This window comes from Sapajus apella, unplaced genomic scaffold (assembly GCF_009761245.1).
Source record: "Sapajus apella isolate SASKATOON/1434 unplaced genomic scaffold, GSC_monkey_1.0 scaffold17, whole genome shotgun sequence".
In the NCBI taxonomy this organism is placed as follows: domain Eukaryota; kingdom Metazoa; phylum Chordata; class Mammalia; order Primates; family Cebidae; genus Sapajus; species Sapajus apella.
In genome coordinates, this window is record NW_022436957.1 from 27,393,699 (window position 1) to 27,407,372 (window position 13,674).

General features: G+C 35.0%; 1 protein-coding gene across 13 annotated transcripts in view; it reads right to left on the reverse strand.

The window, feature by feature from the left end:
• The window catches only part of DMD (dystrophin), a 2,282,798-nt gene that overhangs the window by 773,737 nt on the left and 1,495,387 nt on the right, over nt 1-13,674 (reverse strand). For all 13 annotated transcript variants that reach the window (XM_032285804.1, XM_032285805.1, XM_032285797.1 and 10 more), the window contains one exon: nt 8,753-8,938. In XM_032285804.1, coding sequence (XP_032141695.1) covers nt 8,753-8,938 — 186 coding nt within the window. The remainder of the gene's footprint in view (nt 1-8,752; nt 8,939-13,674) is intronic.

Below are 13,674 nucleotides of genomic sequence, written 5' to 3' on the forward strand. Positions count from 1 at the left end.
AAAAATATAATCAATATATGTAAATAAAACTTCCAGAAACATTAAGGGTAAAGGGAAACAACTTTGTACACAAAATATACACGGTATGGTGGATCTATTTTTCTTAAGGACAAAGAGAATAATTTTGTCCTAAATTAAAATGACTGTGTGAAAATGAGGAAGAGGAAGGTATAGGACAAAATCTGCATGTACATTAGAATGGCAGAAGATTTGTGGAAGGAGAGTCTTATGTCAATAGTCAATGATGGCTAAAATGGAATGGATTTATGTGTAAATTTTTATTAATGACCCTTAGTATTAACAGTGCATTGATCAAAAATGAGTTGTAGTTTCTTTTTGTTAAAAAATGATGAAATTTTCTTGGATTATTGGTCAACTCTTTTGAAATAAAATTGTATATATTTAAGTGTACAGCATACACACACACACACACACACACACACAAACATTGCAAAACAATTATTTCAATCAAGGTAATTAATATTTTCATCTTTTCTATTGTTCTGCTCTTAAGAGATTGCAAAATTTGTGGGTTTTTTTTTTTTAACTTTTGTGTACTCTGGAAACAAATATTCTGTTTCTTATGAGAATAAGTACCCATGTTGATTTTGTATGTCCTTGATTTCTTTTTTAAATAGCGTTTTCTCTTTTGGAAGAACTAAAGACTTTTACAGTCATGTTGCCTTCTACATTTACTTTTGAAATATTTTATTGTCACCTTGGTTACATAGTTAGCCATGCATTATTTGATAGTAGCCTATGATCCTATTTAGTCAAGTATTCAAACCTTTTGTCATAGTACAACCTTTGATATTTTGCTTTTCCCAAGTCAATTCTTAAATAAAATTTTTATCTCAGATTGATTTGAAAAAATTCAAAGGATTTGTTCCCGCACCTCGTAAAATGAAGGATGTTAAAAGTAACTAGGTTCATTTGGTATGTTAAGTTGCATAAAAAGCTCTGACAAGAAGAGATGCTGAACCTTCACTAGGTTATATTTGTATGGGTCAACTATTAGTATAAATACTTGAAAAATTATAATACGTTCTTAGAACTTTGTTAGTGCTCTAGTGTCCATGATATGTCCTGGTATTACTTTGTCTGATAATAATATCATGTCATCAGTCCTAAGTCCAGTTGTTATTTTAAAATGTGACATGTCACAGGGGAAAAAACAAATTTTCTTGTCAAATGAACTCATCAGATTTTTAATTATGGTCATTTTAAATTTTTGTCATTCACAGATAGTTTTAGGTTTATGCTGATGCTTCCCTAAGTGCTCTTACAATCAGTTAGAGGTCAGAATGTGTCACCTTCAGTAAAACAGGACCATCTTAGAGACCCATAGAAAGTACTATTCCAGGTACCCTGGGGCACAGACTTCTGATGCTATTGCTTAAATAACTTTGATATCATACCATTAGACAAAGTCAGAATTTATGAAACTCTGTGGAGAAGCTATTGAGTTCATGAGATCACTAACTCAAGACAAGAAGGACAAGAAATAATTACATGGGCCTGAATGAACTGATAAAGAATTTCATTATGGCTTTTGTTTAGAATATTCCTCATGTTTTAATGCTCTGTTTTCTAAATATAAGAAACTCCTTTCCATTTTCTCTTAAGCTATCTACAACTCATGAGAATTTAGTAGATTGTGCTTTTGTAAACAGAATGAAACATTAATCTTTTTATCCCTGCCTGATCCCTATGAAATTCAGGAATTCTTGAGTATTCTTATTTTCATGACAATATAATTATTTGCATAGGTTCAATAAAATATATTTATATAACAAGACATAATTGAAAAAATGTATAACCAAGGCTTTGACTGGAATGTCATATTTGAGAATTAAGTGCATAGAGTCAGATGTGACCAGTTTTAAGGAGCTATTCTTGTCTATACGGAGCTAATATAAGTCCTCTTGGGAAACCGGTTCTGGTACTGGCTTACAGAATTCCCAATCTTACGGTTGAGTAAGGAAGATGTATTCTTGGGAGATGCAGGGGATCTAGGGTATTTTGGGGACCTGGAAAACAGAATAATTCAGCTGAATCTACAGGTATTTTACTTCAGGTAAAATCTGATGGCAAGCTCTTGACTTGCCTTCCTAACCTTCAGAGAACTTTTTAAAAATCAAATCTGAGATTTCATACTTTTTAAACTACTTTATGGAGGTATGATTGACAAACAGAAAGCTGTACATATTCAATGCATAGAACCTGATGACTTTGGAGATAAAGTATACACATCCAAAACTACCACCACAATCTATGCCATAAACCTGTGCATTACCTCTGAAAGTTTCCTCCCATCTTATGCACTACTACTCCTAAAACTGAGAATAGTATTTTGTGATAAGAACACTTAAACTCTACCCTCAGCAAATTTCTAATTGTACACTACAGTATTGTTAACTACAGGCACTCTGTTGTACAGTATATCTCTAAAACTCATTCAGCTTACGATTCCTCATGAAAACTTCCAGCTAAGCAAACTTAAAAAAGCCTATGTGGTCAATTACCATTTTTTCTACCTATATATAATTAGTCCAGTCTAATTTTGTAAACAAGAAATGTCTAACTTTGATCAAAAGGGTGATGGTAGAGACAGAATTTCAGTAACCCTTGGAGTTATCAGATTCTAGTCCTGTTCATTGCCTTTGATAACTTTTGCATTTCTTTGTAAACTACAGGATTTTGTTACTTACAGATCGAACTGGATACTACTGTCTTATACATTTTGTCCGTCCTTACCAATTTTCAGTTTATTTCCTTTAAGATCTGGCTACAATTCTCCAGTTTTAAAAAATTTAACATTTCAAAATTTTCTCCCACCCTCCTGACTTGGTGTCACTGAGAACTAAAACCTGACTGCCCATATTATTATTGAGATAGGAACTCTCTTCTCTAGGCTGTCTTATAGCTGCCATTTCCCCACCATATCTAAAGAAGCCCTGCAAGCTGAAGCTGGATGACTCGATATAAACTACAAAGGACTCATCACCACAGCATATCATGCCTGGAGCTGCTGCTGGGTAGGCCATGCAAAAAGTTCATTAAACTCCAACCTTTTCCATGTCATGCTCCATCAGATTGCTACTGTCATCCTCACTCTACCATCTGAGAATGCCTACAGCCCAGCTTCTAGCAACCTTTTTGACTTACTGTCCTCTGGACTTAAAAAGTGAGTTTACAGTCTGCTTCAACCATTAATCTTTGACTTCCTTCTACTTTCATAGAAATTGCCTTCATGAAATATCTGATGACTACCAAGTCTCAGAGTTGGTTCAGCTAGTCCTTCAGCAAGAGAAACCTGCTGAAAGGAAATAGGTGAACTAGCATTTCTAAATTTTTCAAGAGGAACCCTGTTTTCCCTTGAACAGAGTAGAGGGTTGATAAAGAAAGCTTTAAAGATACCCTCAATTTGACCTGAGACAGGTTTCTTCCTGACATGAGACCTGACCTTCCTTTTCTTAGAGCATCTACTCTAGAAAACTTTATAAATTATTTCTCTACCTTTTTGAGATATAAATATTCTCCCAGCCTCTTGCCACTTTTATACCCTAGGAATAAGCTTTCTCACGGACTCGGGAGCTAGGACTTTGATATAGAATCATCAAAAAAGATAGTGCCCCTATCTGCTAGTCTTCTACTGGGAGGAAAGGAATTTAACATTGATAAGTGCCACTCAGCCAAATAAGCCCATTGACTAACCTCCCTCCTGACACCTAGTACTTTCCTACTAACTCATCTTAGCATGGAAAGGCTCTCTTTTGTCTTTTGTTTCAGCAGAATTGAGTTCAATCTCTCCCCTCTATTGCAAAAGTTGTGAACAAAGTCTTTCTTGCCCATTAAGTTGTCCAGTGCAATTTTTCTTTGACAACACCCACAGGAGTGTGAACATACATAGTGTTCAGTGACTTTAATGGTCAGTCATGACAATTGAGTCCATTGGTAGTTTTCAGTGTTGATTTGACATTATGGGCAATTATGTTCCTTATAAGATAAGGAAGAGCCAGGAGAGCCACATGTTATGTTTATTTATAAACCACAGAAAGAAAGTCCCTCTTGAGGGGAGGAAAAAGACCTCTCCCTGTGATTAAATGAAAACATTTCAGTCACTAAGCCTTAACATAAAATTATGTTTCCTGCCACACCTCATATTTTAATAAAAAGTTTAGAAAGCAGTAGTCAGTTTTAAGTCAAATAAATAGTATACCTCTGGCTCATTATTGAAAGCATTCATTTAAGATTAAAAACATAAGACCCTTTATAACAATGAGAACACATGGACACAGGGAGGGGAGCACTACACACTGGGGTCAGTTGGGGGGAAATAGGGGAGGGACGGTGGGGGGTGGGAAGCTGGGGAGAGAGATAGCAGGGGGAGAAATGCCAGATGTAGGTGATGGGGAGGAAGGCAGCAAATCACACTGCCACGTGTGTTCCTATGCAACAATTTTGCATGTTCTTCACATGTACCCCAAAACCTAAAATGCAATAATAAATGGGAGAAAAAAAAAAGAAATTCTAAACTTGTCCCAAGATCTTAGCATTCAATTATCATTTCTGAAATCTGAAATCAACATATTTTATGTCTAAATTGAGAGTATATTTAAAAATCAAAATTCAAAGGCATGCCTTCTAGTGGGCTGACTGATGGGAAAGGGCTGTGATTACGCCTAATTTTCACCCTCTACATCACGATCTCATTGATTATGTTCCTCAGCTTGCTAAGGGTTCTATGAGGTGATTTTCAAGATGAATACTGCTATTTGCAGGATTTCCTGAATAGGAATATTTCGGGAGTAAATTGCACAAACCAAGCAATGTGCAGTCAATTTTCACTCCAGCATAAACAATGTATTAGAACACAGCCTTTAAAGCTTTTTTTATTTGTGTTTCATTACACAGCTAGCTGCATTTCATCAATAAGCATGAAGTACCAAGCAGGCAAAACTGAAGCTCACAGAGGATATTACATATTTTTCTAACAGGTGTGCTCAGAGGTTGACTAGAGAAAACAAACTCACCAAATGGCAAGGCCTCAGACCCTTTGTTTCAGAGGTAGCCATGGCCAGACAGTTTCTTTACATTTAGGATTTGTAACTAGGGGAGTGGCTGATTATATATATATATATATATATATATATATATATATATATATACACATATATATATACACATATATATACACATACATACACACACATATACACTTTTTTTTAACTTTTTCTTAATATTTTATTAAAGGCAGTTTTTTTTCCTGTGTTAAAAAAGGGCATGTGCTCAAAACTCTTTAAAAATTTTAATTTTGGTGTTCAGTAGTTTAAAACCAAGTAAAGCAAAGTCTAGTGTACCATCTTTCTTTAATAGAAAAACAGTTTAATTTCTTTAAGCAGAGGAATACAGCAGGCTGTAGGGATTAACATCCTATATCTTAAATCAGAAAAACTGTGAAATCTTAATAAATCATTTACTAGTGACAAGAAATGGAAGCTAGACAAAGAGGGATAAAGTATTAGGTAAAGATTAAATTATTCACACAGGTCACCATTTCCTAATTATAAGCTAGGGGTTTGAGAATTATTGGGAGAAACTCTCAAGTCATCATACATACAATTTTATGTTTCCCCTCTCCCCACCTTGGACACAGTCACAAGCAGAAGAAAAAGGCTAAAAGAGTATTTTTGAAATCTGCACTCCAGAGATAAAAAACTCAGAATATGCTCAGAGGACTGAAGCCAAGGAGCTTTCTGCCAGGGAAAAAGCAGCTGCCTCTCCCCTCAGTGATTTAAAACACGCTGCAGGAGGCAAATATCATGACTCTCGGAAAGTACACACAGCAGTGAGAGTAGTGACTTGTAGCTTTGATAAAGAAAAGTGATTAACAGAGCCGAACATGGCTTTCACTTCAAACTGCAAAGATCCATTTGGCAGGAACCTGTGGGCCATAGACAAAGACTCAATGCAGGTTTTCAGTGTTTGAAAACCATTTGGAGGGGCACAGACTAGGACTAAAGTCATTTTGGTTGAGTCAACAGGATCTATTTGTACCAAGGGATTTTAAAAAAATCTTTTCTCTTAAATGTATTCCAAAAAGAGAGATAGCTATCATTGACTATTTATTTTCATTATTTTAATGAAGAGGCACATTTTAACCAAAGATTGCTTTTAAAAAGAGTAGAATGTGCTTTTACGTGTAAGCTACGAAAAGTTATTTCTGGTTAGGAGGAAAGACGTTATGGCCTTTCGTCTTTGCAATATTACATCAATTACATTTTAAGAATATACAGCACATAAGATAATTGAGAATTTGGCTAAGGTTGCTGTATATTGGGCCAAGTAATTGTGTACTTTCTTGTTGGGGTCATTTATTGAGCAGTGAAAAATCAGCATTCATGAGATGTAGTTGTGCTGGTGAGTAGGAGCTAGTCATAAAACTGAGTACATTATGTACTAGCTAACTGGAAAAATGGTCTGGATCCTAGAACTGAAAGCTTCCCTGAGACTATGACATGTTTTTACTCACCTAGTCTTGCCCCTTGTGACCATGTTTGACTAAAATGCAGGGTGATGGGACATTAGAAGCCACATCTTGGTATCAAGCCTTTCACTGTGCCTTTAATGTGCAAGTTGTTTTAACCAATCCTGTATAATTTCTTAAAGCTAACTAAATTTGTCACTAGGTAAAGCCTATTGCGTCTCATAAATTTGATCATCAGACTGAACCCAAGACTGTGCCACTGGCTGAGCAGGCAGAGTTTTGCACTGGTGAAATGATATCTACCCGTGACTTCCAAAATGCCATCTGCTCTTGGGACCTAGTAAATGGCATCTATTAGGCGGCTATCAGAATGGTAGACATAAGTGTCAGAAGGAAGTAAGGTAAACATAGTGGTGAACATTTTGCTAACCGAACTCATTTCAGTTGTAGCAGACTTCTCTCTATCTCCTTATTCTCGCTCATGCCCATCTTCCACAAACTTTTACTTTCTCTTCACTAGAATATTCTCAAACTTCCTTTTCCCTTTGCACTCAATTCTAGCAAATCAACAGCTAAATGGAGATTAAAATGTTAGGTTTTTACAATCCTGGAAAGCAAATAAACAATTTGACTCAATTAATTAAAAGAAAAACTACTCAAAAATGTTACTTATCTTTTTTACCCTGAAGCTGCCCAACAATACGTTCATTAATCGATTGTAATTTCAATGATTTGGTTCATTTGATTGGTTACTTAACGATTTGGACCAAAAAGGAGATGCAAAATACAGCAGCCATATTGAAAGAATCTTCGGAATAGATTCATTGAAAGGGAGAAAAGACGATCAATCAACATTTACAAGGACACTAAAATAAGGAGATAGTGGTGTTCAATTGGCAGGATTGTCTGAAGCCCTATGTTTACCAACAGCATCTCATTAGTATTCTGGGTGTCTTGGTACCATCTTTATTCATTGACTTAAAAACGCTTACAAGTAACCATTTACTGAGTCATGGGATGAGCATGTTTGATTTGAGTGGAACAGCAGAGATAAATAAGAGAATGCCCTCTTCACTCAAAGAACAGTGCAGATGTGTAATGAAATACTGAAGTGTGTAAAATTTAAGTGTAAATCAACATATAAACAATGGGAGATGAATAAAGAGGTTTATAAGAAATCCTAACAGGAATTCTAAGTCTACTTGGGGTGTGGAAGAAAACTTGGAAAAGGCAATGACTTTGAATTTATTCTTAAAGAATGGAAGAAAATTCCTTATATCAAAATAAACTGAAAGAAGTCATTTAAAGAAGAGAGATAATCAAGAGCATAGGTATGACATGAAATTACATGGATAAGAAGGTACCAAGTAATTTGATGTGGCTAGAATATAAGGGGAGATTGTTGGCAGAATGAGAAGATAGAAAGGTAAACTGTAGTCAGTCTGAGAGAGCTTTACAATGTCTACAAAAGAGCCCAGACATTATTTTTTAGGAACCTAATCTCATAAATGACTTCAATTTTCTATAAGGAATCTATGAATATGTATTAAGCACAACTAAAACAGGGATAGAAAATGTATCATAGTGACAAACATGATGTGGGCATTCTAGCGATGAGTTTAATGAAGACCTTATTTCTAGTAAATGCTGAGGATAAAGCAGCATATTCTAGTAAAATAATAATTATTACTATGATCAATATAACAACAATGATGATGACGATGATGACAAAGATTTTCTGCTTGACTAAACTTTAGTCAGGCTTCTGAACCTTCACCTGGGCTCATCTTTGCACTTCCCTATAAAATCCAGTTTCAGCAAAGAAGGCTGTCAGTTTTGCAAGAACTCCTTATCCTTGATACCTGATCACCCTCAGTATTCTCCACCATTCCCCAGGGGGATGTCTGATAACCCTGGCCCATCTTCAGCAAGAATCATGTTAGGTTGGTTTAACCAGAATCCCACTTATCCCTGACACTTCCTCTTAATTTTCCATCTGCTGCCTCCTGCACTGCCCCTTAGCTATAAATTCCTACTGCCCTTGTGTTGTATTTGGAGTTCAGTCCAATCTCTCTCCACCCAGCCTCCTATCATCCTCCATTGCAGTGGTACCTGTGCCTATTGTGACGACCCTGAATAATGTCTTCCCTACCATGCTTTAACAAGTAACATTTTTTCTTTAGTAATGATAACAAATGAAAAAATTCAGTATTATTGCATTTTATTAAAAAAAAAAAACTATTTAAAGCACAAAGTCCCTACCTTAATGTCAAATGGTCCTTCTTGGTTTGGTTGGTTATAAATTTCCAACTGATTCCTAATAGGAGACAACCACAGAAGCAGATGATTTAACTGCTCTTCAAAGTCTTCAAACTTTTTTTCAAGCAGCCCAAGTTCTCTTATTTGAGCTTCAATTTCTCCTTGTTTCTCAGGTAAAGCTCTGGAAACCTAAAAGGAAAATACATTTTAAAAAGGTGAATAATTCTCATGGTATAAGCAAAAAAAAAAAAAAAGGAAAAAGTATTTTCAAAAGTTATTTATCATGAAATGTTACAGAATCTTGCTGATTGTGTTATTTAAGCAGCATAATATTGATTATTTACATATATTACATGTTGGGATTTAACCAATGTGTTAGAAATTTTTCATTAACACTTTACAAAAATTCTTTGCTTTAAAGAAAGTAATGTCTTTTTGGAATTTCAAAACACATACCTTACATACTGCAAAGCCAACTACAACTGATAAAATAAAGAAGTACGTCTTTCATTTATTCACTCACTAAATATACTGGTGTGTTGTATATTATATGCCAGACACACTGTCTTCCCAGTTACAAAAATGAATAAGCCAAGTTATTCAGCATTAGTACCAGATATATAACACAGGTCTTCTAAATCTCAAATGAGTGATTTGTATTCAATATGCATCCTAAAATTAAAACCAAACCACACCATGATTTTGTTTGTAGAGCAATCATTTCTTCTATTATACTTGCTTCTAGCTTTCTTTGATGTTATGGAAGATTGTAAAAGGAAATCCTTTTATGTACAAGGAAAATTGGTAAGTTATGCATTTTTGTGAGCTATAGTTCGTGAGTTCTAGTAAACAGAAGCAGGCGATTGAGATGAGAAGTAAAAAAGACACTTGGATTAGACTATAACAGAATGATTATAGGTTATTTTTATTAAGAGCTTAGTATATGCCAACCATCATCCTTGGAAGTTTCACATTTACAGACATCCTTAATCCATCCAACAATGCTGTGACATAGATACTATTATGATCCCAGTATCATACTGTGATAATGACGTTGGGGTTGAAAAACATTAAATAGATTAGGAAGCAGTATGACATGGTTTGAAACATTGTGAGGTCTAGAGTTAGGCTACTTGATTTCAATTCTGGTTCTAGCTGTTGCCTAACATTTCAGCCACGTTTTCTCTAACACTCAATGCTTCCTCTATAGAGTGGGGACAATGATTGATAGCACCTGCTTCATAGGATTACTGTTAGAACTCAATAAGTTATCCCTGAACATACCTTAGAGCAGTACTCTTAATCATAATGAATGACAAGAAAGTAATTAAATAGCAGTGATTATTGCTCAAGCTTACATGTAAATAAAGAGCCAGATTAGGCTGGGCACTGTATAGCTCACGCCTGTAATCCCAGCACTTTGGGAGGCTGAGGCAAGAGGATTGCTTGAGCCCAGGTGTTAGAGACGATGCTGGGCAACATAGCAACATCCCCATCTCTACAAAAAAAGCCAGAATAAACAAGAGCAAAGCTATTTTCTTCAGAATATCAAGAGTAAAAACCAGCAACACAGAATAAAGAATTTAAACTTGTAATGATAGCTCTTTTTGAGGCTATTAATAATACCAGTGTAATATACAATACTATACTGCAATATGAATAAAATTTTATACTATACATCTGTTGCATAATATAATATTATGAATAATAATAGAGAAGATTTTAAAAATAAAGTACATAATATACTAGTGTATCACATAATGTCACATGCTTTGGAATAATTGTTTTCGATACTTTTTAAAGAAGTCATTAATGAGTACATTCTTCAATTGGATGCATGAGTTGTGAAAAAGAAAGTTGTGGACAAAAAAAATCAAGGTATACAAAAATGAATTTTTAACAAGATCCTGTATGTAAACAATATGTACATTGATACATCTTGTAAATGCATGTACATTTGTTGTAAAAAAAAAATGCATGAGAATGTATAAGTAAAGGATTAACATCCAGCCCAGGTTGTTGGAGTTCAGTCTGGGACTGTCCCCAGGCTCCCACAGCACTGTTTCCTTGGAAACACTAACTTTAAGATGAATGGGAAATGTTGGGCTTGGCTTTGTTGCATGGAACGGCACCTCACTGCAGGTGCTGTTAGTTGGAATACAGTCTTTGGATCCAGGTGACTACAATCATGTAAAAGATTGATTGGAAATACAGGTGGTGGCTCCTATTGAAGGTGAACTGCACACCTCTTGCCTCTCATTCCTGGCAGCCTTTCCCTGTGTGGGTGAGAGGGCAAAAGAAGCATAGTGCTTCAGGTTGCACAGAATATCCATGAATCATGAACTGAGATACTGTTCTCTTTGCTTGATTTATATCCCGCAATAAAGCCATATAATCATAATATCAGGTGAAGTAGGCATGCCTATTTGTGTTTTGTGAGTTCACATCCATAACTAAACCTGTGGTGCATCCTGTGGTGCTGAACTCCGTGTGTGTGTGTGTGTGTGTGTGTGTGTGTGCGCGCGCGCGTGTGTGAGATGTAGGTGCTGTTACAAATATAATTCTATGTCTGTAATACATGATCTAATAATGTCCTCAACTTATTTTTCTAGCATTTTAAAGGAGGCAACTAAACATTTTATTTTTATTGGATCATTTTCTACTCACAAATAGATGCAAAAAGCATTTTACAGCTTCAACTTAGGGCATCTAAAAGCCTCTAGACTATGAAGCTACTGAGATAATAGCCATCATATTTTCCTAAAACTTCTGAAACTGAGCGATGAACTCCTTTTTATCTGATCATGAAATTGTTCACGTTTCATTTAGGATTCATATATAAACACAGATATCTGTATAACGTTTAACTAAGATTGCTGGTTTCCTTATCACCCTCCCATACTATCCCTTCCTTGCAATAGAGGTAGAAAAATTCCTGACAGAAAACAGTACAACGGGGCAGATTTGACTAATATCTGGAATAATGAAATGATAGCTTATCATGAGATGACATTTTCAGCTTAATTATGATGTTGCTTTAGGTTTATCCTCTCAGACCTTGTGTTTCCCACCATCATAACATTTACGTCATATTATTTAACTTTTTATTTACATTGATTCTTCTCACTGACTTTTGATTTTTGGGTCAAAGAAGCTCTGTTCCTAAATACGATAGACCTACAGCAAAAGTTTTTTAAAGACTATTTCCAAATTCAGGATTACTATTTTTTCCAATGTAAGAAGCAATATATGTCTTGAGTAGTCAATCACTTAAAAAATGTAAATTGTATTCTCAAGTTAAAAAACTTTAATTACTGATAAAAATATCAGTAAACTGGACGACATAAAAAATTAAAAGCTTCTGCATGACAACAAAAGCTATAAGCAAAATTAAAAACAAATGAACAATTGTGAAAAATAAATGTTTGTGACTCATATCTAAGATAAGAGCTAATTTTCCTAACACATAAAAGAACTTCTACAAATTAATAAGAAAAAGCCCAACAATCCAGAAGAAAATCAGACAAATGATAAGGACAGCTCACAGAAAAGAATATACAAAGGATTTTAAATGCATGAACAGAAGCTTAGCCTTGGTAATAATGAGAGAAATGAAAATTAGAACTTTATCTATTGCACTGGAAAAAATTAAAGTCTGCAAATACACTATGTTGGCAAGGCTGTGGGAAAATACAGACTCTTCTACATTGCTGGTGGGAAGTATACATGTGTGTACCTCTTGTCGAAGGCAGTTTGACCACACCTATAAAAAAGAATGTAACCTTTGACCCAGAAATTTTATTCCCATGAATTTATTTTGTAGATTTACTTGTAGAATTAAAGCCAATGCTCGGTGAGGGTAGAGCAGCTGATAGGTAAGGGTGAGATATTTTTAACTGTCCCTTTTATATTTTGAACAATGTAAATATATTAGTGTATTAGTCTGATCTCACACTGCTAATTAAGACATACCAGAAACTGAGTAATTTATAAAGGAAAGAGTTTTAATGAACTCACTGTTTTACTCGGCTGGGGAGGCCTCACAATCACCGCAGAAGGCAAAGGAGAAGCAAAGGCACATTTTGCATAGCGGCAGGGAAGAGAGCTTGCGCAGAGTAACTCCCATTTATAAAGCTATCAGATCACGTGAAGCTTATTGACTATTACGAGAACAGCATGGGGAAACCACCGCCATGATTTAATTATCTCCACCTGGCCTTAACCACGCCATGATTTCATTATCTCCACCTGGCCCTACCCTTGACATGTGGGGATTACAACAATTTAAGGCGAGATTTGGGTGGAGACTCAGCCAAACCATGTCAATTACTTTTGTAAAGAAATAATTTAATAAGGAAAACTCCTGCACTAGCTCATCTTCCTGCGACAAAATATTGTTGAGAAATTAAACTTTGCATATTTTAATAATGAATCATTATTATTCTGGTATAACATATCTAAAGCCATCAGTCAGAAATGCTCTGAATATTTTTCTTTGACAGTATCACTTAATGGTCGTGTGGAAATCAAGAAATTTTAACACATATTTTTTTTGTATTCTTCTTCATTTTAAAACAGTCTCTAGGAATTGAGCATATTCCAAACAGCTCATGGAAAAACATAACAGTTGTGAGTAATTTATAACGTGGAAAAGAGTAAGGTTTGTATCAGATTATGTGTGTTTTAAATTAATTTACTTTTATATTTACTATCTGCATTAACATCAAAATACAGACACAAACACCTGACCAGTAAAATACATCTTTTTCTAATAATCTTTTTAAGCATTATAAAACCACGCTCTTCATACAACATGTTCCCTGTGGTGAAAGAAAACAACACATTCCATTCCCTTATGTGTTAATTTAGTATCTAACCAAATTTTGACCTAATTTCACACAAGATTACTTTTCTTATTCTTTCAA